At 44.2% G+C, this 25,752-nt stretch overlaps 2 protein-coding genes across 2 annotated transcripts; one reads left to right on the top strand and one right to left on the bottom strand.

The window, feature by feature from the left end:
* Positions 1-2,055: 2,055 nt before the first annotated feature.
* On the bottom strand, positions 2,056-6,913 carry TUBG1 (tubulin gamma 1). Its single transcript, XM_037809625.1, has 11 exons — positions 6,787-6,913; positions 6,352-6,464; positions 5,989-6,156; positions 5,030-5,098; positions 4,673-4,752; positions 4,127-4,253; positions 3,702-3,788; positions 3,439-3,588; positions 2,888-3,040; positions 2,643-2,804; positions 2,056-2,447 (listed from the first exon to the last, which is right to left on the bottom strand). Exons 1-11 carry the CDS (start codon positions 6,833-6,835, stop codon positions 2,250-2,252), a joined length of 1,356 nt encoding a protein of 451 aa, XP_037665553.1. The 5' UTR covers positions 6,836-6,913; the 3' UTR covers positions 2,056-2,249.
* A 279-nt stretch (positions 6,914-7,192) lies between these two features.
* Positions 7,193-24,839, top strand: RETREG3 (reticulophagy regulator family member 3). Its single transcript, XM_037809746.1, has 9 exons — positions 7,193-7,500; positions 16,891-16,997; positions 18,793-18,823; positions 19,767-19,893; positions 20,539-20,623; positions 21,473-21,610; positions 22,660-22,742; positions 23,748-23,880; positions 24,263-24,839. Exons 1-9 carry the CDS (start codon positions 7,262-7,264, stop codon positions 24,718-24,720), a joined length of 1,401 nt encoding a protein of 466 aa, XP_037665674.1. The 5' UTR covers positions 7,193-7,261; the 3' UTR covers positions 24,721-24,839.
* The last annotated feature ends 913 nt before the right edge of the window (positions 24,840-25,752 follow it).

The following is a 25,752-nucleotide window of genomic DNA, read 5'->3' as shown; positions in this document are numbered from 1 at the left end:
GAGACATCTTGATAGATCTAGTTCTTCCTCCCAGGGAGGTCCAAATACCCAGGGGTGTCCACCCGTCGGGGTTGGCAGTCCTCGTTGGGGACTATAGCACTACCCAGCCAGATGTCGTTACTCTGGACTGCCTGGGTGCTTCCTCCCTGCGGGCGCACCACACTCCATCTAACTGCATCCTTCTGCCAGGGAGGGCCCTGGGATTGCTTGTGACCTGGAGGTGTGCCTGCTGGCCACCCACATGATAGTAGCCTTGTCACATCTGTCAGCTTGTGACCCTCCCACTCAGCACTAGCCACCTGAAAGGTTGGTAATCAGAGGCAGGGGCAGGAAAGGGGGAGGCCTGAGGACTCCAGTTGTGCAGGAGCTGGAGGTAGAACTGAGGAAGGAACAGGTGCACACTGGTTTTCACCAAAGTCTTCTTCCCTACTGGGAGAAGTTAACACCTGTGAGGCTGATACTTCTCCAAGGAGCCCCCTGAAGGCCCTGATGACCCATAGGGACAGGCTGGCTGCTTTGGCTGTGATGGTGACAGGCCTCCCTGCCACCCTTTAGGCAGCCCAGGGCCTGGCTTCTAAGTGCCTGTAGGCTCCCTACATAAGGGTCTCTTTTCATAAGGGTCTGGTCTGTAAATTACTTGCTCTGTTCACGTCCACAGCTTTATTAAAGATAAATAAGTTCATGGGGTGGGGAGAGTATGTCCCCAGGCCAATAGTGAGCAAGTATGCCTTCGAATGGAAAAGAGGGGGAAAAAAAATCTTAATTTGCCCTAAGTTTCTGGGTGAATGTTAGCATGGTGAGTGCTCTTCAGTCTCAGAAGGAGCCCCTGAAGCCTTCAACTTCACCTTCATCTTCACCCTCGACTCTGCCAGCACCGACTCTTCTGCTGCACTCCAGGCATCATGGAATGGGAAGCATAAGGAGAGGGCAGCTACAGGTTGCCAAGTACCCTGACTGGAGTGATGCGGATACTCTGCAAGTACACCTGAGGCTGACCCCCAACCCTGTGCCAGGGACTGCACCTGTCCTATCTGCACAGACGTTCAAAGTCTCCACATCCTCTGACAACCATGGGCCCATCCAGTGGCTCCAAAGAACTTCAGAAATGGGATGATTCTACACCAGCCAGGCAGGATATCACAGAGGCAGGACTGTGCAATGGTTAGGAACACTGATGCCAGTCAGTCAAACCAGCTTGGTAAATTTGCCACACAGCCTCAGCTTCCTCATTTATAAAATGGGATTAATGATAATATCTATTGCTTCATAGATAGGATTAAACAAAATAATGCAGGTAAAGTACTTGGCAGTGTACACACATGCATGTCAGCCGTCACTCTGTAACCCAGCTGCGGGTGTATTAAGAGCCCAATAGGGGCACTGACAACCCACCAGCTTCTCAGGAGAGCCTATCTATCCCTTTTGACCCTGAAGATTTAGGACTCTACGTATTTACTTTTCCCTGTAAACTGCTACCAAAAATGAAGAGCACTAGCCCTTTAACTGGAAACCTCTTGAGAACATAATTATGACGCTTAGCTGTGGGCCCACTTTTGGCCCGGCTGACAGTTTAGGCTTTGGATCTGGTCTCCTAACTTGATTTTTCCGGACTCCAGCTGCCTGAACCAGTGGCTTCCCTGCACTAGCTCTGGCCCCTGTCCCCTCTACTTGCAAGGTTAAACGTGCTTGGCCTGACTCCATTGCTTGCTGAGGGCCTACTGGTGGAAGTGGTGGCCTCATGCCTGCTGTTATGATGATCAACAGAATACTATGATGTGGGAACATGAAACCGGTGGACTGTTCACCTGATACAGTGAGGGGTGGGAAGGAACTGGAGCCCAGAGAGTTACAGGGCGAGATAATAGCTATGGGCCTTTTTTCACCCTGGAAAGTTGTTCTCTAAAACTAGGCAGGAAAAAGAGAAGCTAGGGGGAGGTTGTTTGCCCAGAGTTTCAAGATGCTGGAAGGAGAGGGGAAGACCCTGTCAGTGTTGATGGAGAACAAACAGACATCTCCCTTTCCCCAGTTCCCAAAACCTCCAAAGAGACCACTGACTTGATTTATATCCAGTGCTTTATTAAAGATAAATAGTTTCACAAGAGGAAAAGTAAACATGTCCTCAGGCCAACAGAGGGGGTGTGTATGAGAAAGAGACATGCGAGGTCCCTGATCTTTTCTCTGAGGGTATGGTCAGTCCGGCAGGGCCTAGGCCAACCAGTAAGGCAGATAAGGGTCCCTGTCCTGGGGACTCACTGCTCCTGGGTTCCCCAGGAGATGTAGTCGGGCCGTGTGGCTGCATGGTACTCGTCGATGAGCTGCTGCACAATCTCCCTGGACGTGTCCAGCTCATCAAAGTTCTCCTTGAAGATGTCCTCCTTGCGAAACTGTTCCAGGAAGGCCTCCCGCTTCCGCAGTTTGTCATATTGGCGACAAGTCCGCTCGAAGAGCTTGAGGTGTAGAGAAAGCAAGGGTTGCAAAGAACTTCAAGGAACAATATGGCCCAGAGAACAAGTGTGGGCTGTCCCTCTAGGGCTTCCCCTTTCCCAAGCCAAAAAGCCAGAAGCCGGGGCAGAAGGGATGTGGAGAGGTGAGGCACGATCAGAAAACTGATTAGGGGTAAAAAGGTGCAAACTGAGACTCACCGAGGAGATGCTGGTGTGGTTGGCCATCATGAGCCCACTGACCCGGTGGGCCGAGGGCAGGTAGGGAGACTTCCGTGACAGGGCCACCTGGATGCTGGCTGGGCCCCAGGGGATGAAGTTGGCCAACTTCCGTTCTCGGATCCTCTGCAGGCTCTTGTGGACCTGGGGAGGGCGCAAGAGCGGTGGACGTAGCCTCTCCTCTACCCCTGTGGGTTTGGGGGGTGGAAGGAAGGGGCCCCAGTTACCTGGGTGGGGTCCACCTCTCCCTGGATGATGTTGAGGATGGCGATGTAGCAGTGGTTGGTCTGGCGATCCCGGCCTGTGGACACCATCACGTTCTTGGGCTGCAGCAGCCGCCTCATGACATCCAAGACTGTGGTCTTCCTCACGCTGGCCACCTGAGGGGAGAGTGGGTAACAGGGATCAGGCAGCACCCAGGACACAGAGAGAAAGAAAAGTGTAGACAACACATGCCCTCATCAGACTCAGGGTAGTGCGGTTCCCGTGGGGAGTGTCTGTGGAGACAGGTCTACACTGAGCATCTGTGGTGGATCAGGAGTCTGAGCCCTCCTCACTTCAGCAAATGCACACCCTTGTGCAGGCCATAAGCAGAACCCACATGGCCCACCCCTGCAGGGGGCCAAAGGCAGAAGACGGAGAGCAAGACAGCAAGAGAGTCACGTGCTCTGTATCCATCCCCGAGCCCAGGGCCTCTAGGGGCTACAAAGGGCAGCTCCTGGGGCAACAGGAAAAGGGACAGGCGAGCCCGGCTTGGGGCACTGAGGGCTGCTCCTACCGACTGGTCCGTGGTGAGGGGGGTGTAGCCAGTCATGAGGAAGTGGAGTCGCGGCGTGGGGATAAGCGAGGCGATGAGGCCGATGAGGTCGTTGTTCATGTAGCCGGGGTAGCGCAGGGTGGTGGTGCTGGCTGACATGATGGTGGACACCTGGGGACAGGGTGGCATGTCATAGGTCTCAGCCTGGGAAGGGCTTCCCTTCCTCAGGCAGCCCTCTAGCAGGAAGGATCCCAGTGCAGAGAGGTCCAGGGGTAGGGGCACACCAGCTGGTTGATCTGGGAGAAGGATGGGTTCTGGATGTGCAGGCGGTCTGTGGCGATCCGGTTCAGGGCTGTGTTGTCCAACACCACCTGGGGGGACAGAAGAGGGTGGCAGATTTGTGGGGACAGGTTGCCAATTACTCTGACCTGGGTGATGAGGACAGTCTGCAGTTGTACCTAAAGCCAGCTGAGGCTTACCCCCAACCCCATGCCAGGGATGGAGCCTACCCTATCTGCACAGGTGCTGAAGGTCTCCACATCCTCTGACAACCTGGGCCTATCAAGTGGCTCTGAAGCTTAATTTACCCTGAGCCACATGGCCAGAAAGATATATCCACAAGGATGTGTACAAACCTAGGCCATAGGAGGGCTCAGAATGGACTTTTATTATTGCATGAAGAAGATGAAATACAGAGTCCAGGGCTCACCACACAGTCAGCGTTCTGGGTCAGCCTCTTGAGCGTGAGCAGCGAGTTGTAGGGCTGCACCACCACGTCGCTCATCTCGTCCTGGTTGGGAAACACCGAGTACGTCTGCACCAGCTTCTTGGGATACCTGAGGGTGAGGAAGAGGGTCAGAGCAACAGACTGGAGGCTTGGTGAATGTAGGGCTCCCTTTATTCTAGGAACTAGAACTATCTGTTAGCAGCTAAATCTGTATGGGGAAACTGGGTGTGGTAATAGGAGTAGTAGAAAAGGAAGAGTTGAGTATTAGAAGTCTGTAACCCCAAAGGGGGAAGGACAGAGAGACATCTTAGGATATAGGGTCCTAACTCCCAACCTGGCCATATGCCCTGGACCTTCATCTAGGGTCCAGATTCTAGGTTTTGGTTCCAACCATTGAGAGTGTCATAAGGTTCTCAGTTGTTGTGGCTTTACTTTTCTCACTACAGAAGTATCTGAAGGGCTTCCTAGTCACTTAGAAAGCCAAGCTGGAGGCTCTGTCTCCTCCCAGTCTCCCAAATATAGAATCACCTGTCGTTCAGCCGTTCTAAGAGGTAGGAGCCCAGGCCAGAGCCTGTCCCACCAGCGATGGAGTGACACAGCACAAAGCCCTGCATGGGGAAGGGGGAGTCAGTGTACAGGTATCTAGAGGCAGGATTTCAAACTAGGCCCATTCCCCAGTTTCTTAGACTCCCATTTTCTCTAACTTTCCCTTCCCTCCTCCCACCCTTCCCCTATACAGATACAGCTTTGGAAATAATCCTATCTCCAGCAAGCCTCAGTGGTTTCTGCCCGAGGCAAACGTTCCTGTGCCTAATACATAGCTTCTAAAGGATGTTGCTGGGCCTTCTCTATGTCAGCGACCACCAACTTTCCTGGGACACTCACCTCCAGACTGTCACTGCCATCTGCCTCCCGGTCTATGATGTCAAAAATGTCTTCGTGGATCTTCTCTCCCTGTAGAGACATGGAGAGGGTCAGAGTGGGAAAGAACCAAGGAACAAGGACTCTGACCTCAGAACAGCTACTCTTGATTCTCCTTATAGCACCCTAGAGTCCTTTTCTGGAACACCACTGGTCTGTTTTTCATTTGCATTCAGAGGTGGTACAGCACAGTGGTTACGAGCAGGCATTTCATATTGGGACTGCCTAGGTTCACATATTAGCTCTTTTTCTATTTATCTGAGTGACTCTGGACAGGTTACTAAAACTCTCTATGCCTCAGTTTCCTCATCTGGAAAATGAGGGTGATAATACAGGCTTCCAGTCCCATATCTAAAATCCTTGGGGCCAGTTATGTTTCAGAATGCAGAATATTTCAGATTTTAGAGAGGAGATATCATACATCTGATATATATTAATTAAACCTGCAGTGGGGGTCTCAGGCATGTTAATCAAATACATTAAAATTTCTGCAATGAAAGGTAGGAGTATGCATGATAGCTGAATAGAATGTATAAAAAACCTCTTCTCCAGGGAAAAGGGCCCTGAGGCTTGGGTTTGCTGCTAAATGAGTTATGAGACTTCTTTTTGGTTTCCGATTTTTTGGACTCTGGAAAAGCAGATAAGAGACTGTGGACCTGTAGTATCTACCTCATAGTGTTGCTAGACGTTTAAATAAGTTAATATACACAAAGCTCTTAGATGCCTGGCACACAGCACTAACTAGTGTAAGGCTCTTAATATTACATAATTAACTTAAGAAAAAATTAAACTTCCTTCATCCATGACTCTCTCCCTCCAGCACTCATTAATTCCAGATCTGGTTCCATCTCTCTCTGGGAAGTCACAGGGCTGTCCCCACACCAGGAGGGAGTTGTGGGCCCTGCCAGGAAATAGCAAAAGACCTGGGAGAATCCACTGGCCCAGTTGTTGCCAGCTCCTCCACCGTGCTCCGACAGGTAGATGTTCTCTGGGTTGTAGAGCTTGGCGTAGGGCGAGTTGAGGATGGAGTGGATCACCCGGGGCTCCAGGTCCAGCAGCACGGCCCGCGGGATATAGTGCTCATCATCTGCCTGTCCACGGGAGTCCAGGGGAGGCCCAGTCAGCTGGGGCCTGCCCACTGCTCCCAACGCCCAACTCTGGCTCCTGCCAGCCCTCCCTTCTCAAGCCCTGGCCCGTCTACCCAGCAGGTTTCCCAGTACCGGGCCGCTGCCCTTCCCTTCAGGCCCCCTGGGCCACTGGGGCCTTGGCCAAGTCGCTGGGGGCACCTGGTAGAAAAAGACGTCCTTGCGGTCAGTGCCCTCGGTGGCGAACTCCTCCACGATGCCCTCGGGGCTGATACCATGCTCGGCGCACAGCTGTTTCCAGAACTCGAACCCAACTGGGGGGAGGGGGACAGGATGGGGAGAAAGAGCCTGTGGGTCTGGCAGGTTCCAATTAAGAGTTGGGGACTGAACGCCCGATTCCAGGGACAGTAAGTCAAGCGTCAGGGCGTCCATGTCTGAGAAATGGTCTGTGGGGACTGTACAAGAGCAACTGGGCAGGGAGGGCCCCCTCGGGGTTGGGCAACCGGACACTAGGTCAGGAACGTCCCGCATTTAGAGAACGACGATTCTGGGAAAGGGACACTGAGTCTAGGATCCCACAGCGATATCCTACAGAATCTAAGAACCCGGCTGGTGAGGGGCCGGAGGTTCGCTCACTCTGATTGCCGCACTGGCCCAGCTGTAGGGTGATGATTTCCCTCGGCATCGCTTTTCAAGTACCGGCGTTGCAGCCGCTCCCGCCAGCAATGCCGCCGCACCCCAGCCCGCTCGCCGCAAGACGCAGGCGCCAAACAACTCCCCGTCCCCGCCCCACCTCCCCGTCCCCGCCCCATGAACTTTCTCCGCTCCAATGAGAAATAAATTCTGAAGATAATTGTTCTTCCTTATTCCTTTGGCTACAGAAAAGCAGACTGCGCGTGCGCGGTTCCGGATCGGGCTCATAAAGTTTTGCCACAGAGGGCGTCCCTTGACGCAGCGTCCTCCTTTCGTCTGGACGGATGCGTACTTGAGCCTCTGCGCAAGCGCGCTGTGGAGAGACGCGGCTTCTCCCGCCGAATAGTGCGACTGCGCACTTGGTGTTATTGTGACTGTCGGACCGTGTGGCCCCGGATGTTGTGGCTGCTTTGGGGAGATGGCAGAGGCTGAGGCCGTGGCCGCCGCCCCAGGTCCACTTTCGGGGCCGACTTTCAGGGGCCGTCGTACTATGTCAGACTCCTGGGAGCGGGACCAGCAGGTTGAAGCAGCGCAGCGGACGCTGGTGGAGGTATTGGGGCCTTACGAGCCTCTGCTGAGCCGGGTACAGGCAGCCCTGGTGTGGGAGCGACCAGCCCGGAGTGCCCTGTGGTGCCTGGGGCTGAACGCGGCTTTCTGGTGAGAGAACTGGACGGTCAGAAACCCTCCGAATTGCTAATTCGCCAGGTTTCTTTAGAGCGCTCCCTCTCGCCTCCCCTGTTTTCTTCGCTGCACTGACTTCTTCCTGTACCGCTTAATTTTGCCTCACCTCCTTTCACCTTATCCCGCCTCCGGCCTTCGGCACCCCAGTTCTCCCCTGGGCCTTTCAGCTATCTTTCCTGCTTTACCTGCTCCCGCCGCCCTGCCCCGGACATCTGGCAGGACTTCTGGTAACACCTTGAGTCGTTCACGGTGGTCAGCAGCGCCTCTTTTTAGCTAGGGAACGCTGTTTCCCTTTAAGGCCATCACCTCCTTTCTTTTGTCTGCTCAAGTGTGGTTTTAAGACTGTCTCCAGAGTTTTTGGTAATTACTGTTGGGGTAGAGGAGTGTGGTCTTGCAAAAGTGTACATCGGTGGGATAAAAAAGCAAGTTTGAGCGATCTGAATTAACGTGCTTAGATTTCTTTTTTCCCAGTTAAGGAAGTTTGTGAAATCTGAGCATCAATAAGCCTCCAAAGCTGCAGTTTGAAAGAAAATTAAAAGCTTTTAAAAGAACAGTTATGAAATGTGATTGTAAAATTTCACCCGTTTCAAAGCCATTTATGACTGGAACTCTTCCCTGTCCCAAGGAATTAGAGAGGCATCTTTAGCTACGGATTATAGGCAAGGAAATTGAGGATGTCTAATAGTGTGTATGAGTTTCCTTGAGCTGGAAAAACGTCACTATAAAAATGCGTTAAGACTCTGTATGTGTCATGCTCCGTGAAAATGGAACTGCTATTGTCACTTGTCATCACCTAAGGTGAACTTAGTACTAAATAATACCTGTCAAGAATAGTTTGTATTTATTCATAACTGAGGAAATATTGGTCAAATTCGAATGGAACTGACAGGGAGCTTCTACATGTGAATAAGTCTATTCTGGATTATCCTGAAATTGAACAAAGTTTGTGGGTTTTTCCTCCCCCTAAAAATAGCTTTCCTCTCAAAATTCTTGCTTTCAAAACCAAAACATTTGTTATCCTTTGTCTGGAAGAAGATTTTCAGTGAGCTGGAGCAGAACAAATAATTTCAAGTTCATAGACAGGGAGACAGTGTTCAGCTATTAAATTCATCCTCTTCTGGTTTGAGGAAGACCCAGGTTAAAGGTGTCACAAAGCAGTCTCTGGCATTTGTTGTTTTCAGAGTCCTCTGCAAATTTGATGATAATCTTTTCCTACTGCATCCTTCTCATATTTTTTGGTAATGCTTCTTCCTTAATCCCCAGGTACTTGGTTCCCTCCTGTTGCTTTCTGTCAAAAGCCCCTCACCATAGCACCTTATTTAGGAGCATTTTCCAAAATGACCATTTCTTCCTTTCCTCCCACCCTCTCCCATCCCAACCTCTAACCCAAGCCCATCTAGTCAAAACTTCATTTGGTCTGGTACCCCTAGGAAGAAAGCAAGTTGGTCCTTATTAAACCAGTTTGTATCAAAGTATGACTGGCTGCTGTACAAAAATTTTATCAATATTTAAATGAATTTTAAACCAAAGATTTATTAATGCAAATCAGCTGGCACATGTTTGTTTTTGAGGAGGGGACTCTCCAAGTGCCCATTGATTTAGAGAGGTTTATGAAGCAGACAGAATATGGGGATGAGGTCTGCACCTAAGGAGCTGCTCTGACTGGGACATGTCTTTAAATGTTACAGTTTTAATTTACTGGCTCCCAACAATTTTTAAGTTTACTAACATGATGTATTTAAAATCTCATGTAGTACCTCCTTTTGTGCTCTGGGTCTCTTAAAGCATTGTTGTGCTTTTTCTTTATCTCCACCATTTCCTGGTAGTTTGCCTGCTGTGTTTCCAGAACACAGTCTTATTACATTCCCATCACATTCTAAGTAGGTGGGGTGAGATATAGCAAAATGAGGGTGTGACTCTTCAGACTGAAAAGAGCAGTTGAGTATGTGATGGGAAGGAGGACTTTTTTGGAGAGGGCTCATGCCTGTGAAGGGTACAGAAGGCTGAGATGGTGGGAAGGCCCAGAAACCAGGGTGGTCTGGAATTGGAGTTCACAGAATTGTTTTGGGAAACAAGTTTCCTTGCAAGGTAGTTGGAGGTTCAAAATGAAAGTTAGACTTCAACATTCCAGTAGTGTCACGAATATGAGTTGACATTTCACTTAGGAATGTTGAAGAGTGACTGTTGAGTCCTTAGTCTTAAATGTTTAGGAAAGGGAGGAAAATCCTTAGCTCAGGTCAGAGAAAAATCAAATCTGGAATATTTTCTTTTTCATTATTTATTTTGAATAATGGTACATCATTAACTGAGGTATTTATACATTTAGAGGTATTAGAAGTCTAGATAACAGTTCAAAAAATCATTAGAGTTCAGGTAGGTAGCTCTCACCTTTTAATGTTCAGTGTTCTCAGTCATGGTTTTTCTGAACCTGTGAATATGTCTTCTTACATCTTAAAAAAAAAAAAGGAAAACATAAAAATGGAGCTGAATGCAGATACCTTGGCACTATAATATTTCAAGGCTTCCCTCATTTTGTTTCAGATCCCAGAGAAATCATGGTGGCTGTACCAGAGATCTTCCAGCCTAGATTGCTTCTGATTACTGATCTCAGTTATTATATCAAGGATAATAACAGAAATATCAGCTTTTCCTTCCCATAGCTTGTATTTTTCATTAGCCTCATTTCCTGGTAGTTTGCCTGCTGTGTTTCTAGAACACAGTCTTATTACATTCCCATCACATTCTAAGTAGGTGGGGCGAGATATAGCAAAATGAGGGTGTGACTCTTCAGACTGAAAAGAGCAGTTGAGTATGTGATGGGAAGGAGGACTTTTTTGGAGAGGGCTCATGCCTGTGAAGGGTACAGAAGGCTGAGATGGTGGGAAGGCCCAGAAACCAGGGTGGTCTAGAATTGGAGTTCACAGAATTGTTTTGGGAAACAAGTTTCCTTGCAAGGTAGTTGGAGGTTCTTGTATATGAGTGATTTGAGGGGAAGCATATCTGAGTAAGCCAGGGAGTATCCTGACAGGATCAGAAAAGAACAGGTTCGATTAACTTTTAAGTTTGACTCATACTGTAGGGGGGACCAAGAGTAAATGAGCCCTGGAGATGTGTGTGAACTCCAACCTCCCCCTTCCAAGAAAAGCATGTACCCAGCTTTGAAAAGACTAGGCAGTCTTTGAATTGGGGCTATTGATTCAGATCAACCCCCAGTCTCCTTTTCTGGGGCCTGATATGGAATCTATTGTTTTTGTACATGAAAAAATAAAAAGGTGTTTATCCCCACTCCCCCCCCAAAAAAAAATCAACAAACAAAAACACATATACAAAAACAAACCAAAAAATGACCAGAGAATTGATTAAGGGTATACAGCAGTTCTCATTTAAAAGGTTAGAATTTGAATAAAACAATAGAGAAGAATAGAAAATGTGAGGACCCATTTAAGTAGAGACTTTTTTTTGTTGTTTTTTTTTGTTTTGTTTTTTTAATGTACACATCAAATTTCAGATGAAGTCTGTTGAGGAAATATTTCTGATTTCTGATGAGTCTTTGGAGGGTTCTTCTGTTGCTTTTGGTAGCCAAGAAAACTCCCAGGTATGCTTTGGTTGACTTTGCCTCACTTGCCTTCAGTATTATCTGTCCTAATTGTAAAGTTGGGGTGTTTTGTCACCATTAGCATATAGCAGGTCATTAGCAACCAATAGGTTTCATTTCTGGTTTTGTGCAGGCAACAACTATCACTGCATGTTGTAGGTTAGGTTAATTTTTTCCTTCTAATTTAACAGTAACTGGTTTACTAATGAGATATCCACAAATGCTGTATAATAATGGGCTTTCTGTCCCTATAGGATGGAATGCTTTGTTCTGCAGTGCCGCTGAGACAGCCTTACTATGTACTAACAAAGGAGTCTAGAAATAGTATCTTTGATTGGAAATAGACTCGTGGTCATTACTTTGTTTATGTCTTATGGCAAACTCTTAACTTAACCAGTGCTAATAGGATCCATGTTATAGTTAACCTCAAGAAGTCTGTATTTGGTTCTGAAATTTTTTCATGATCTTTCTGGACACTAGGTTGATATTTCAAGAGATTTTATTTAGGCTGGTTAATCAAATTGCATTTTAGCCCCGAACAAAGGATGGGCAGTTTACAAAAGAAAACAAAATACATATAATCAAATGGATATATAAAATATCACTCTCACTAGTAATTTAAAAATTCGTATGCAAATGGAAACAAGATACTAATTTCTGCCTAAGCTTTTAAAAATGATAATATTTAATTCTTGGGAAGATATGGAAAAACTGGCATTTTTTTTTTTTTTTTAATACTGTTGATAGGAACATGCCTTTCTGGAAAGCAGTTTGGCAGCATGTTTTAAGATACTTTAAAAATTAATACCTTTTCAGTGGCTAGGAGAAATGGGGAGTAATTGCAAATGGGTTCAGGTTTCTTTTTTGGGTTGATGAACATGATCTAAAATTAGATAGTGATGATGGTTGCACAACTCTGCTAACGTACTAAAAACCATTGAATTAGACAGTTTTAAAGGGTGAATTTTATGGTATGTGAATTATATATCAGTAAAGCTATTATAAAAGAAATTCATTTTTAAATCAACTGTATGGAAAAAAAAAATAAAAAAAAAAAAAGAAATTCATACCTTTTGACCCAGTCATCCCACTTAAAGTAGTTAAACATCAGTAAGGACAAAGATTTATGCTCTGATGTATATTTTAGCTTTACTTTTTATTACATCAAAAATTGGAAGCATCTTAAAATGCCAACTAGGGAACTATTTTAAAAGATTAATGGTGTTGTGTGTGTGGGTGTGTGGGTGTGTGTATGATGCAATCATTTTTAAAGTTTTTAATGCCTTTTTGGTGATATGGGAAAACATGTCTATGTATTGTTAAGTGAAGGAAGAGGTTTCTAAACCAGATATGCCATGTACTTCTATGGTGTTTATTTATATGTGAAGAATTTTTTAAAATGAAGAAAATAACCTCTGTTATTTTGGTATATGTGATTATGAGTTTTTTAAACCTTTTAATATGGAAAATTAAAACATATGTATAAGTAGACAGAATAATATTATGTACCACCATGTACCCAGCTTTAAAAAATTTCAGCTCATGACCAACTTTGTTTCTTCTATACCCCATCTCTTTTCCACCTCTTCCTTTTTTTATTTTGAGGCAAATCTGAGATATTTCAATGTATATCTGAATAATAAAGACTTTTTTTAAAACAATCGATTCCAGTCAGTGTTCAAATTTCCCATTTTCTCATAGATGTCATAAATGGTGGTTTTTTAAAAACAGTTTATTTGGATCAGGATCCAAATGAAGTCCACATATTGCTACTGATTGCTCTTTTACAGCTCTTTTACTCTATAGGCTCCCTGTCCATCTTACCTTTGCAATTGATTTGTTGAAGAAGCCAGTTTGTGCAGTAAAGTTTCCTGCAGACTGGATTTGCTGATTGTATTCCCATGGTTTATTTAATGTTTCCCTATTTTCTGTAAATTGGAGCTGAATCTAGAGGTTTGATCAGATTCAGGATAAAAAAAATTTTTTTTGGCAAGACTATTTCATAGATAGTGATGTACTAAAGTCCTTTTTGTTTTCTTTGTTACTTATGTTTTCTTAATTCTCTCCAATAAACATGCTTGCCTGTAGAAATCAGAAAAAATTAATACCATTAAGAAAAATGTAGATCGTAAGCCTACAATGAGTAGCAGCAGTAATGATCTATGGCAGTCCCCAAACTGAATAATTCACATGTGAATATTCAGAGTTGACAGCATTCCAGGTTGTTTTTGCTAACTTGGAAAGTTTGCATGCTGATTATAGTTGCTGAAAAATGTTTTGCATGTTGTCTTATGAAACTTCTGCACTGTTATATCTGCTTGTGAATTTCTTGGCCTGCATGAGTAGACACGTGGGACTAAATTAACGCAGAAAAATCTTATTTTTCTTCCATCTCTTACCTATACCAATCTCAAAGCTACTTTATTTTCAGTTGTCTTGTCTGCACATAGTTGAAGAATTTTTTTACAGGTCCGCTTCCAGGTTACCTCCATAAAATGACAAGGATGATGTGAGCTTAGTATATCCCAAACACATCAACCTGGAATTGAAATTCCCTTTTTATTCAGTATTCAGGGTTGGACGGAAAGGGGGAGCATATTTATCCATATTCTTTTATATTTGATAGTCATACTCTTAAGAGAACATTAATAATGTTTAGTTACTTTGGAGGGGTTAACTCTGGTGTTTTGGCATCATCTTTCCATTAATATGTTACCTATTTAGAGGAAGCTATTTTCTCAAGAAATGGTATTTTATACCACACAGAAAAATTCTTCTTTCTTTGAAGTTCCTTTAGCACCTTGTTCAAAAAAATATGTTAAATAGTACCATTTATATCTGGGCTGAACATTGATTTATGGACCATGGTTAATCTTGTTCAAGAATATGCTAGCAGTTTTAGTCTATATGACTCAGAAAATATACCTGTCTAAAAATTCTTCACTGGCACACTGTTATCTGCTGGATAAAATCCAATACCTTTCTCAGAAAAAAATGATCTGACTCCTGCCTCTCTTCCCATACTCCCCTCTTCCCTCTGTTCTTTATATGTTTTGGTTCTATCAAACTACTTGTACTTCCTTAAATATATTGTGCTAGCTTGCCATTTTCCCTTTCTGAATGTCCTCACCTTCCTCCTCATATCCTTTCCACTAATTTCTTACCATTTATCTTTCAAATCCCAGTTTAGATGTCCTCTTTGTTGTTTTTATCTTGTCATGTTACATTATAGACACACACACAAATACACTTGAAAGTAAGGTCATATCTTACTCTTTTCTGTAACCTCACCACTTACCACAAGGCCTCAGGATATAATAGGCACTCCATAACTGTTGAACTGAGTTGAAGCATAGTTTAGGAGCATGGAAAATGAGGTCTGTAACAGGCTATACTAAAATAGCCCGGGTCTTGGAGAAATAGTATTTTTATTTCCATCATCTTTGGAAAGCCCATCTTTCTTAGGACAGCTTAATAGCCTTTCTCTACCCCTGTTTATCTCTGTGTTAGTAATCTTGCTGTGGGAAGGGGAGATTGTAGACAGTCTGGATTGCCTCCTTAGAGAGCCCTTGCAAGTACCCTGGAGAAAACAGCAGTCACGCCACATGCTGCTGCTGGGACTTGGAAGCTGGAGCACTGTGGAGCAAGAGACTCCGGAGCCCTTATCTTCGGCCTTGTTAAATTTGGTTTGTTGGGATGAGGAACTGGCTTTGAAGAGAAAATTAATGACCTGGGGTAACTCTAGGGCTTATTGCTGTTAAAGGTGTTTTCATTCTTTAATCTCATATATAACTGCAGTTAAGTGGTGAGATGGAAATAATTGGAAGAGGGTTGTCGCTGGTGACTGGATTTCTGAGTTCTTATTTCCTTCTGTCCCTCATTCTTTGTAAAGTTAAAAAAATTATAAAAACTATACAGCTAACATGAATTCACGTTTATTGAAGAAAAAAGTATAAAAATGCCTACAGACAATGTCTCTGCCAATCCCTGTGTATTCAAATATATATACACAGCATTTGTATTTTCGTAATATAATAGGAATTATACTCTTTGTATTGTTCTGTGATTATGTCACGTCATTAGGTCAAGTGTTGCGTTGAGAATAGAAGTCATTCCTGAGTAATCATTTATAACCAACTCTTGGTCATCTTTACCCTGCTTGATCATTTGCTCTGATAATAACTAATAACACCACTGCATTGTAAGATTGAATAGAACTATGTGCTGGACATAAGTGCTTTGTGTTTACTTCTTGGCTTTTTGGCCAAGATCAAGTGTGATATTTTATAGTTGGTAAGTATAGGTATATTGTTTCTAATACCCACAAACAACCCTGCAAGATTTATTACTGTTAACATAACATTATAGATGAGAAGAGTGAGACTTAAAGAGATAAGCTAACTTATTCAAGGCCATATGACTAATAAGTGGTTGTTCTGGGAATCAAACTCAGGCAAGTCTAATTTTGAAAGTTGTGCCTTACTGCCCTTCTGTTGCCTTTCTGATGATGCATGTGGCTTCACTCTAGATCATAGAGGATTACTTCTCAAACCGACTATGGTGACGGACTAGTATTGTTTCCCCTACCACCCCAAAATCTGTTGCAACAAATACTTCTGTAAGATAGAATATAAATAAGCCATTAGAACAATTTAATTTAAAAAACAGAAAATATGAGCAAAACATATAATTAGATTCAAAACTACTTGGTCATATTGCTATAAAAACTTCTAAATGCTTACCTTGATGTTTTGTACTCATTTCCCCACAGACTGGTAAAATCTGTTTGCAGGCCAGCACTGGGCTATAAACCACTCTGCTGTGCTCTGCCTTACAGCCTTATAGGCATTAGAGTGGTATAATAGAAACGAGTCATAAGAAACGAGTTTTTGTTTTTGTTGTTTTTGTTTTAAGCATTTTATCATAAAAGATTCAAAAAATTTTTAAATATACAAAAATAGAATAGGATGAATGAAGAATACTATGTACTTATAACACAGCTTCAGCAATTAACAACTCATGGTCAATGTTATCTGTTTTAAGACCCACTTTCCCTTGCCAATCTATATTACTTTGAAGCAAATCTCAGATATCTTATCATTTCATCCCTAAATATTTTAGTATGTGTTCTTAAAAGATAAAAACTTTTAAAACATAACCACCACAACATTATCACCTCTAAAAAAAGCTAACAATAACTCCTTAATATTCTCAGATATGCTGTTGGTTTCAGATTTTCCTGATTCTTAATAAATGTCTTCTTATGGTTGGTCCCTTTAAATAAGAACTAGCTTTCAGCTATAGCTTCATTACTAACTTTCAATGTGACTTTGATCAAATCATTTTACTTTTTTTTTGTGCCTCACTTCCTTCATCTAATTGAATTAAATGCTCTCTAATGCATCTCTATCAGTTTGTTACCCTACACTAAGCTCTAATTTGGCAGAAAGATGTTTACTTTCATCATAACAACTTGTTATCAAGGATAAATTTCTTCTTGAAATGATAGAATCACAGATTTTAAAGTGAAAATGACTTTAAGAGGTTATTTGGTTTAGGCCTCGCTTTACAGAAGTACATTATTATCTCTGCCCCATAGATAAACTAGTCAAGGTCCAGAAAGTTTCAGTGATTTACCCAAGGTGATGTAACTAGTTAATGTCAGAACAGAAAACTAGAATGCAAGCCAGTTTACCACAGAGCCTGTAGGGCACAGAGCCTGTAGGGCTTAATCGCATAATGAACTTTCTTTTGTTTTTCCTTCTCTATAGGTTCTTTGCCCTGACATCCCTTCGTCTTGTATTTTTACTTGCATTCAGCTTGATGATCATTGTGTGTGTAGATCAGTGGAAGAACAAAATCTGGCCTGAAATAAAAGGTGAGTTTGGTAGCATTTAGAGGAAGGCGAACTGGAAATGGCCTTTCTTGTAATTTTTAACCTTTACTGTTGGGATTTATCATGGGTTGTGTGGAGCTGGTGAATATCTTTTGATGTCTGAATTATTTGCTTGTGCTCCATATATATATAGTTCCTTAGAGCTGGGTTTTGCCCTTCCCATTATTATTAAGGTCAGGAAATCAGTATCCACCACATGAAATATTCTTGCCCTGAAAATTAGCATGAGGAATAAATAGTCCTCAAGTTTTTAATAATTCTCTTCGTTGGATACTACATCTTTACTCAGGCAGTATTAATTTACCTCTCAGGATTTTTTTTAAAAATTGCTTATTTGCCAAGTACTATGGTAGGCATTATGACTTACATGAAGTACCCTTAGATGGGATGTTGTTCCTTATCTCAAAGATCACACATTGTGTTTGGCGTCATAAGACATAAATGTTTAAAAAGTTAAATGATGGTTATAGCACAATAGCAGAAATGTCCCAGTGCAATATGTTGTCAGTATATTTGTCATGTATCTTAGGCCCTACTTTGAAAGGGCCTATCTTGAAAGAAGCAAGAGATTTGGACAGGTAGAGAGAAAGTGTGAGTTTTTCTGCAAGGGCCGATACAGCTCAATTAGTCTAAGGTACCCAGAAGCTTCAAAGCATCTTCTGAGAGCAGGAAATTGATCATTTTGGCTGGAGTGAAGAGTTCATTAAGAGAGTGTTAGGAAATAAAACTGAAAGTACACTGAGATTAGATTTTTATAAGGTCTTGAAGTTAGGCTAAGAAGTTTAGACTTTATCCTACAGATAGTGGGTGGTCGTTGAAGTTTTTTATTTGTTTGTTTGTTTTTGTTAGAGCTATACAATAAGATGTTATTAAAGATTAATTTGGCATCATTTGCTGGGCCATATGGAAGGAGAAAAAGGGGAAGGAGGGGAGACCTGTTAGAAGACCATGGCAGTATCTATGTGAGAAGTAGTAAAAGAGGTATCCATTGAAACAAATGATGGATGGCTTGGAGAGCCATGAAGAAGGAATACACATCACGACTGATAAATGGTTGGGTATAAGGTTAGAAGAATAAGTAGTAAAAGCTGACTTTGGGATTTCAAAGCTAGGAGAGAGGGAGAGTAGCATCACAGTTAGCAGATATAGGTAATGCCAGGCAGGGGAATTGGTTTGGGTAGGAGTGAGAGCAAGGAAATTTGATGTGGGTTTAAGACATGTTAATTTTGAAGTGTTGGCAGGATATTGAAACCAGAGTATACAGCTTCTGAATACATGCCTATCCTATTTTGCACAGAGACTTCAAGGAATCATGTAGTTCACCAGCCTGTCTATGGCTGACGAGTGTCAAAAGACTTTACGTCATTCAGGGTAAATAATGGGTCTCTTTTTAAAGGAGAATAGGCAGATTTCTAGGGTTGGCAAAGTTACAACATGCCTTGGTAGCCTGTCATACTTTGATGTATATGAGCAACCCAGACCCACTCCAGGGGTGGGCTGAGCTATTTTTAATTCTTGTACAACTTGGCTTTCAGCTGTAGTAATTAGCAGGGGCCATAATGGTCCATTTGGAACTCCCCCTTGAAAAATGTGCCACCACTCCCTGGTCTGCAGCTCCGTAATTTTGGCAGTATAACCTGGTGTCTCCTTTTTATTAGCTATTACAGTTTTCTTTTCTCCAAGCATATTAAAACTTGAGTTATCAGATCAACAGCCTAACATTTTCTTGTTTAGTTTTCTCTATCAACTAATTTTGATGTTTGTTTTAATATTGTAGTGCCAAGACCTGATGCGTTAGACAATGAGAGGTATGGAACTCTAATTAAATCTCTTTTTGTTGCTCTGATTGATTCTCTTGTAATATGCTTGTTACATATCGTTAATCCCTTGTTCTGGACACACAATATAAGTTGAGAACCGTAGACCTCTTCTGTTCCACATAATCATTTTGACAAATCCTATAGTTCAGCAATATGTTTTGATGACCATTGTCCTCTGATCGTTACACAAGTTTCTGAAATAGCAGTTTTACAGTGCTACATATCTTGATATGCCAGGGCAGGGGGGAATTAGCTGCATTATTTAGCCGGAGTGTGAAAACTTAGAGGCAACTAACTTCATTTGTTTCCTCACTTTTGTACCAGGTCACTTAGTGTTTTCTGTGACCTCTGGCTATTTAAAATTCCTGGTCAGAAAACACATTGTTTCCTTGCATTAGCAAGCCAAAGATTCCTGTTGTGTCTTACAGCTCCTGCTTTCATTTCTCAGTTCATTCACCCCCATACATTTTAGCCAATGAATTTTCTCTGTTATGGTTCTTTTTGGTTTTGTTTTATTGATTTTTTCTCTGAGGGGCACATCCACCATTGCTTCCCCCTCAGGAGCAGTGGTGTCATACTGTGCTTTACTTTAATCTCTGGATTGCAGTCATAATGAATTGCAATGGTCTAAATGCAAGGAAGGAAGATGTTGCTAAGCACAAAGGGCCTCAGAGCTGGTGGCAGGTTTGCACATGTGGATTGAGCTGGTTGCTCATAGGGTGCAGTTGTCAGAACAAGTTTGCCCTCCTGGTTCCTAAATTCAAGTTTCAACCTGGTGAGCCTAGAAGAAAGTCATGTTTCACCTCCAAAGCACCTGGAAGTAGCCACTCCCCAGCCCCCTATTTAAACCCAGAAGCATTAGCTGCCTACAAAGCAAAATGAGGAGCCCTTAGTACATTCCTTTCACAGCTCCCCTTTCTCTCTCCCATAGCTGGGGCTTTGTGCACCCTCAGTTGCTCAGCGTGCCCGAGCTCTGCCACCATGTAGCTGAAGTCTGGGTTAGTGGGACCATTTTCATAAGGAATCTTTTGCTTTTCAAAAAGCAAAACCCAGGCAAGGTAAGACTCTCTTCCCCTTTTCACTTTCTTCTCTAGCCTCTCAGTTCAGTTCATGCTAAATTGAAACAGCCCTGTTACTATGAATCCTCATTCAAGAAAGAAAAGGCTGTGACATTTATAGAGACGAAAGGAAGTTGTAAGAGAGGCCTTCTGACCAGCTACTAGGACTAAGGCAAGAGGTTGACAACTCCTCGTTTAGTGTGCTTCCCACTTAGATTAGGTCATCTTCCTGCCCAAAGATGGGAAAGAAAGCTTGCTTGTTTGTACTCTGTGTCACATTGAACATGTGGGTTTTTTTTTTGTTGTTGTTGTTGTTGTTTTGTTTTTGCTTTTAACTTAAAAAACCCAACACCTGCTTTCAGGGAGAACTTTTGACTAAGTCCTATTCAAACCAAATTCCTATCATGAAAGATGCAGCCCAATGGGTTTAGCCACATAAAAGGAGTTTGAATAGAAGTGGACCATATCACCCCCCCCCCCCAAACAGAATTACCATTAGATGCAAAGTGGCTGCATCTATTATTCTGACATGTCTGTGCTTGATCATAAAGAATCATTTCAATCAGATCTCCACCTTACCTCCCATCCCCACTCCAGGCCCCTGCCGTGTGGCAGAAACTTAATACTGTTTCCTGACTCCCCCAGTTCTGCTTGCTGAGCTGTGGGATACTGACCTTTTTGGCCGTGTTGGGCCGCTACATCCCTGGGCTCCTGCTGTCCTACTTAATGCGTAAGTACAGCATATACCTCTCTCTCTGAGCTGTATCCTACCTATAGCTTTTCCAACTACAGCTAACTCTGGGTCCAGGGAGAGGACTTTTATATTTCGGTTCTCCAGCTTTTTCTTTTTTCATGATCTGATTAGTATCATGAGAATATCTTTCTACTCACCTCTAATAGGCTTCTCACATACAGAGTCCTTTTCTTAGTAAGTCAGATTTAGAAATTGATGAGGGTCCACTAGCATATACTGTATTACCAGCTATAAAAGACAATGTGTCCCTATTTAAGAGGGGACTTTTTAGAGTCAGTGTATTGTATTACAGTGGAACATAACTCTTAGGAGATCCTTCACTAGCTTCTGTTTTCTTCTGGAGCACCCCCCGCCTCCTGAGCACATTATTACAAATTTAGTTACTTCCTATTTGCATGCACTCTGCTCAGTTGTGGCTGGAAGAACTGAGTAGTTATGGCTATGGCAACGATATATCAAGACCTCACATGATTTTTGGTGTACTTTCTGAGGCATTTTTACCATTTGGCCTTATTTATGATTCAGTGACACCCACAGGCAACTGACCGCACTGCCTGGTTCTATACTTAGTCTGTCAGCAGCATATCCTGAATGTCTGTGCTGCTCAGAGCCCTGCTCTTGGCTCTCTGCGTGGCTGCAGAAGTCTCTTCCCTCAAACCGCCCCCCCACCCCCAGTAGGGGAGACTGGTGAAGATGACCAGCGGGATTAAGCAGAGCTGTTCCATATGAAGTGTTCAAGTCCTAAGGACACAGTAGCAGAGGGACAGTTAAGATTGCTTCATGCAGCCCTTTCTTCATTTTGCTACTATTTCTCCCTTCTCTTAGTTATCACTGTCATGATGTGGCCCCTTGCCATATACCACCGACTGTGGGATCAAGCATATGTGTGGCTGAAGCCAGCTCTGCAGCGACTAGACTTCAGTGTTCGTGGCTACATGATGTCCAAGCAGAGACAGAGACAATGTAGGTGTCCTGGAGAGGCTTACTTCTACTTGGGCAATTTGGGGAAGAAAAGAAGAAGCCTATAGGTTTTGACATACTGGGTTGATCCTTGAAAATGGGAGGGGTGCTCCACATGTGGTGGGAGGTGGTAGGTGAAAGTAATATTCTATTCCAGGGAAACCTGTGCAGGCTTATCAGTTTTTTCCATTTGAAATTCTAGACCTTCTCACTTTAAGCACATCTGAGAACAGTGCTCCCAAGTTGAATAAAAGGCAGACAGTGAAGACATCCCTAGTGTTAGCTGCTATTTATGAAGCACTTTCCATTTGCCAAGCACACTGCTGACTGCTCTATAAACACTGGCTTATTTAACCTCTACAGCAACCTTGAGAAGTAGAGGATATTATCCTCCTTTTAAGTTGAGGAAATCAAGGCTTCCAGTTAGTAAATGGTAGGTCTTTTCAGCCCCAAAGCGTGGCCTGTTTATTCCAAAGGTGATTAAAAACTGCCATCTCTAAGGCTAGAAGTGTACTAGCCTGAAGGCCATCCAGTACATGAAAGACAGCGGTGCAGACTTTTCCTTTCTTCTGTGGTCTTGTCAGATGGGGTGTTTCATTAAGCCCTGAACTTCAGAGAGACCTGCACATGGTCACCAAGACCCAGCTTCCCCTGGGTCAGCCAGATGAATAGTACCAACCATCAAAAGCCTGATTTAACCAAGGTGGGGCATCTCCCTTGCCTCCTGTATGATGGTGTTCCCTTACCACCTTGACATTGGGTCTACTCCTAGCAGATCCTGAGAGTTATTGACAGCCTGGTAATTGATCATCTGACAAAAATTTGGGGAGGTTGGTTGAGGGAGGGCTGTTGGAAGAGAGACCTTTCTCTCCTTATCGTCATCTCACCCCACCAAGGAGGCTCAGCAACCCTACCCTTAGGCAGTTACGTAGGCACAGGGCCATACTGGGGGTGACTTTTCCTCTTATGCTCTTGGTTTTATGCTTTGAAGTCCAGAAGGGGGGTTTTTCCCTTGAAGGAAGGTGTCAAGGCCTTTTGCTCTTTGCACCTAGTGCGCCGCCGAGCTCTACACCCTGAACGGGCCATGGATAACCACAGTGACAGCGAAGAGGAGCTTGCTGCCTTCTGTCCTCAGGTATCTTGAGTATGGGAGCAGTTCCACTAGCCAGTTTTCTTTAGCTCCCTGTTAACTGTCTGGCACCTCACTTTTATGCAGTTATTAGAGTATCAAGCCCATGATGGGCTCTCCAAGGCCCTAGACACCCCTTCTCACCAAGAGTAGTGTCAGGGAGAGAAGCTAATGTATTATTGCAATTTTATACCTAGATCTCAATTTGTTAGCCTGCACCAGCACACCCTCTCCCTCTTCCATGTCTCCTTTTTTATATTTCTTTCTTTCTTTTTTTTTTTTGAGACATTATCCAGGTTTGTTTTATATATATATATATTTCCATTGCAGGAGACCGAAAACTTCTAGTGTGTCTTCCACATTGTCATTTGAAAATTGGTTATCTGTTTCATGGATTTGGTATTGACCTTGACCAGTGGCCCTGAATCTTGCAGGTCTCTGAATTAGTCTCTTGTATTTACAGTGGTGCGCTTCCAGTGAGCAGGAGCCAGGACCTCGTTATTTCTGTGTATCACCCAACAGTTTTATGAGATCTTGTAATCTTGATATCAAAACATCTGACTAAGGGCTCATTTCTGAAATATACGAGTTCTAGCTGTGGCAGATCAAATTGTTCTTGGTCTTGATCTGCATTCCTGTGGGTGTCTCATGTCTCCTTTTAACCCCTACCATAATGGTAGAATCTCTGGAGCCGGAGCTGGATCTTTTAAAGAGCCCGGTCTACCCTTAGGTCTGGGCAGTTTGTGAAAACCATAACAGTAAGTGGCCAGTTGATTCTCAGAGTGCTTTTCTTTCTGTGCTCAGGAGATTGATGAATAAGGGTGTTTTCCTTGGAGAAGAAGCCTAAAAGGGAGCAAATTTTGACTTAACGTCCCCAGCCAAGCCTGGTTACACTGATGGCCTTAAGGTAGTCATTAGGGCCAACTAATTAATAAAGCTGTACCTGGGCATTGCACCTGGTTCCTAATGGCATCATCTTTTCATGCTTGTTGGTCTTTTTTTTTTCCTAAGCTGGATGATTCTACTGTTGCCAGGGAATTGGCCATCACAGACTCTGAGCACTCGGATGCTGAGGTCTCCTGTACAGACAATGGCACATTCAATCTTTCAAGGGGACAAACACCTCTAACGGAAGGCTCTGAAGGTGAGGGGAACTTTTGACCAGAGTTAATAATGGCTCTGACCATAGCCTCTCAGCTTCTCCAGGCAGAGGGGATACTGGTGCTCCATCTCTCCTGTTTTCTGAGCTATGGATAAAGTGGCAGAACAGCCTTAAGGGTCTATAGCCAGGAAGGCAGTGCTGCTCGCCCTGAAGCCCCATCCCCCTCAAAAGCCTCAAGTTCTAGCCTCATGGGCAGCATGAGGCTATAAGTGGAAGGGAAAAGTCAACCAGTCCCACAGGTTTTGCTTCACCCTGAGAAGTCCAGGATGGGAATTGTCTGTTTATGTGGGGTTGGCTGTTTATTGGCCAGGGCACAGGAGGGCCAGGCAGCTACCATGTCTCAGACACCCCTGTTTTCTCCCAGACCTAGATGGTCACAGTGATCCAGAGGAATCCTTTGCCAGAGATCTTCCAGACTTCCCCTCTATTAACGTGGATCCTGCTGGCCTGGATGATGAGGATGACACCAGCATCGGAATGCCCAGCTTGATGTATCGTTCCCCAGCAGGGGCTGAGGAGCCCCAGGGCCCCCCTGCTAGCCGAGAGGAGGCCACACTGCCGGAGCTCCTGCTTGGTGCCTTGCCTGCAGGATCCAACCTCACCAGCAACCTTGCCAGCCTGGTCTCCCAGGGCATGATCCAGCTGGCCCTGTCAGGGGCCTCCCAGCCAGGCCCTTCTGGTCCCCCTTCCCGGAGAGCAACAAGAGGCTTCCTCCGGGCCCCAAGTTCAGACCTGGACACTGATGCTGAGGGGGATGACTTTGAACTTCTGGACCAGTCGGAGCTGAATCAGTTGGACCCTGCCAGTTCCAGGAGCCACTGAGGCAGAGAGTTCTGTTGAGGGACATTGTGATATAGGTTTTGTTTCTCCCTATTCCACTTCAGGTGAAGGGAAAAGGGGAGAACCCATGTCTCATCCCTTGAATTATATTTGTAAACTTGGTGGCCTGGCTGATGTTCAGAGACCTGCTAAGAGGATACTCACTCCCCTGCTACCAGCTGGACACCCATTTATGAGCTTAGTCACTGAAGTGAGAGTGTGCTCCCCAGGGGAAGCTTCTCTCCATCAAGATGGTACTTTTGGGGAAAAAGGTAGTCAGGGGTATTGGTTCCCTTTGAAGGGGTGCTGCTGTTTGCTTCTAGGGGCCCTACCTGATAAAGGAGCCCATCCCCTCCTTCCTCCTTCCATCACCTTCCTAGAGCCCTAAAAGTCAGGCAACAGCTGGAAGAATTACATTGTCATCCTCTTCTTTTGTTAAACCATGATTTGGTTTGTTGTTTTCAAAGCCAGTTTGCCCTTTGATTCTGTGGAGCAGGCCTGCTCCCTCTCTACCAGCCCATCCTTGTTTCTTGAGGCCTGACCCCAGAGTCCCAGAATACTGCTTGTAAAATTTGAATGTGAACATGATGTGGGAATGGGCCTCTTCTAGTTCACCTTCGACCATGGGGGTCAGCTGACTGGGAAGGTCAAGGAGTGCCTCTACATCTCCTGGTCTCACTGCAGCCTCTGGATCTGCCAAGTTGTCTATGGTGCTGCTAACCCCTGGCTCTATTTGACCATAAGCCTGAGCAATGAGCAAAGCAATATCATATCCATTTCTGTGTTCCTGTTCCTTCCCCTCCTTCTCTGGAGAAGCAGTAACTCCATAGGGGATGGCAAAGTAGCACTTTACAAATGGCTTAGTGGCATTCAGCCCAGGAGCCACCAGTTCCTCTGCACCAGCTGTTCTTATTCCCTGTTCAGCTCCTTTAGGGCTTTTATTTTTCAACTGCTTCCCTTCTTGGCAGGTTTTCCTTTCAGGAAGAGCCCAGTTGGCAAAAATGTGTCTGTAGTCAGCAGAGACCCCTCTGAGGG

Source organism: Choloepus didactylus, chromosome 18, assembly GCF_015220235.1.
Source record: "Choloepus didactylus isolate mChoDid1 chromosome 18, mChoDid1.pri, whole genome shotgun sequence".
NCBI lineage: Eukaryota > Metazoa > Chordata > Mammalia > Pilosa > Megalonychidae > Choloepus > Choloepus didactylus.
The sequence above is the reverse complement of the archived record's forward strand: the minus strand, read 5'-3'. Positions and strand labels throughout refer to the sequence as shown.

Bases quoted from the DNA above. Each gene is read 5' to 3' on its own strand.
- RETREG3 (XM_037809746.1), top strand. From the start codon at position 7,262: ATGGCAGAGGCTGAGGCCGTGGCCGCCGCCCCAGGTCCACTTTCGGGG. The intron at 7,501-16,890 runs GTGAGAGAACTG...CCTTCTCTATAG, and splicing joins GGGCTGAACGCGGCTTTCTG to GTTCTTTGCCCTGACATCCC. The intron at 16,998-18,792 runs GTGAGTTTGGTA...TTAATATTGTAG, and splicing joins AATCTGGCCTGAAATAAAAG to TGCCAAGACCTGATGCGTTA.
- TUBG1 (XM_037809625.1), bottom strand. From the start codon at position 6,835: ATGCCGAGGGAAATCATCACCCTACAGCTGGGCCAGTGCGGCAATCAG. The intron at 3,041-3,438 runs GTAGGAGCAGCC...CTCTCCCCTCAG, and splicing joins CCCTCACCACGGACCAGTCG to GTGGCCAGCGTGAGGAAGAC. The intron at 2,805-2,887 runs GTAACTGGGGCC...CGCCCTCCCCAG, and splicing joins GAGAGGTGGACCCCACCCAG to GTCCACAAGAGCCTGCAGAG.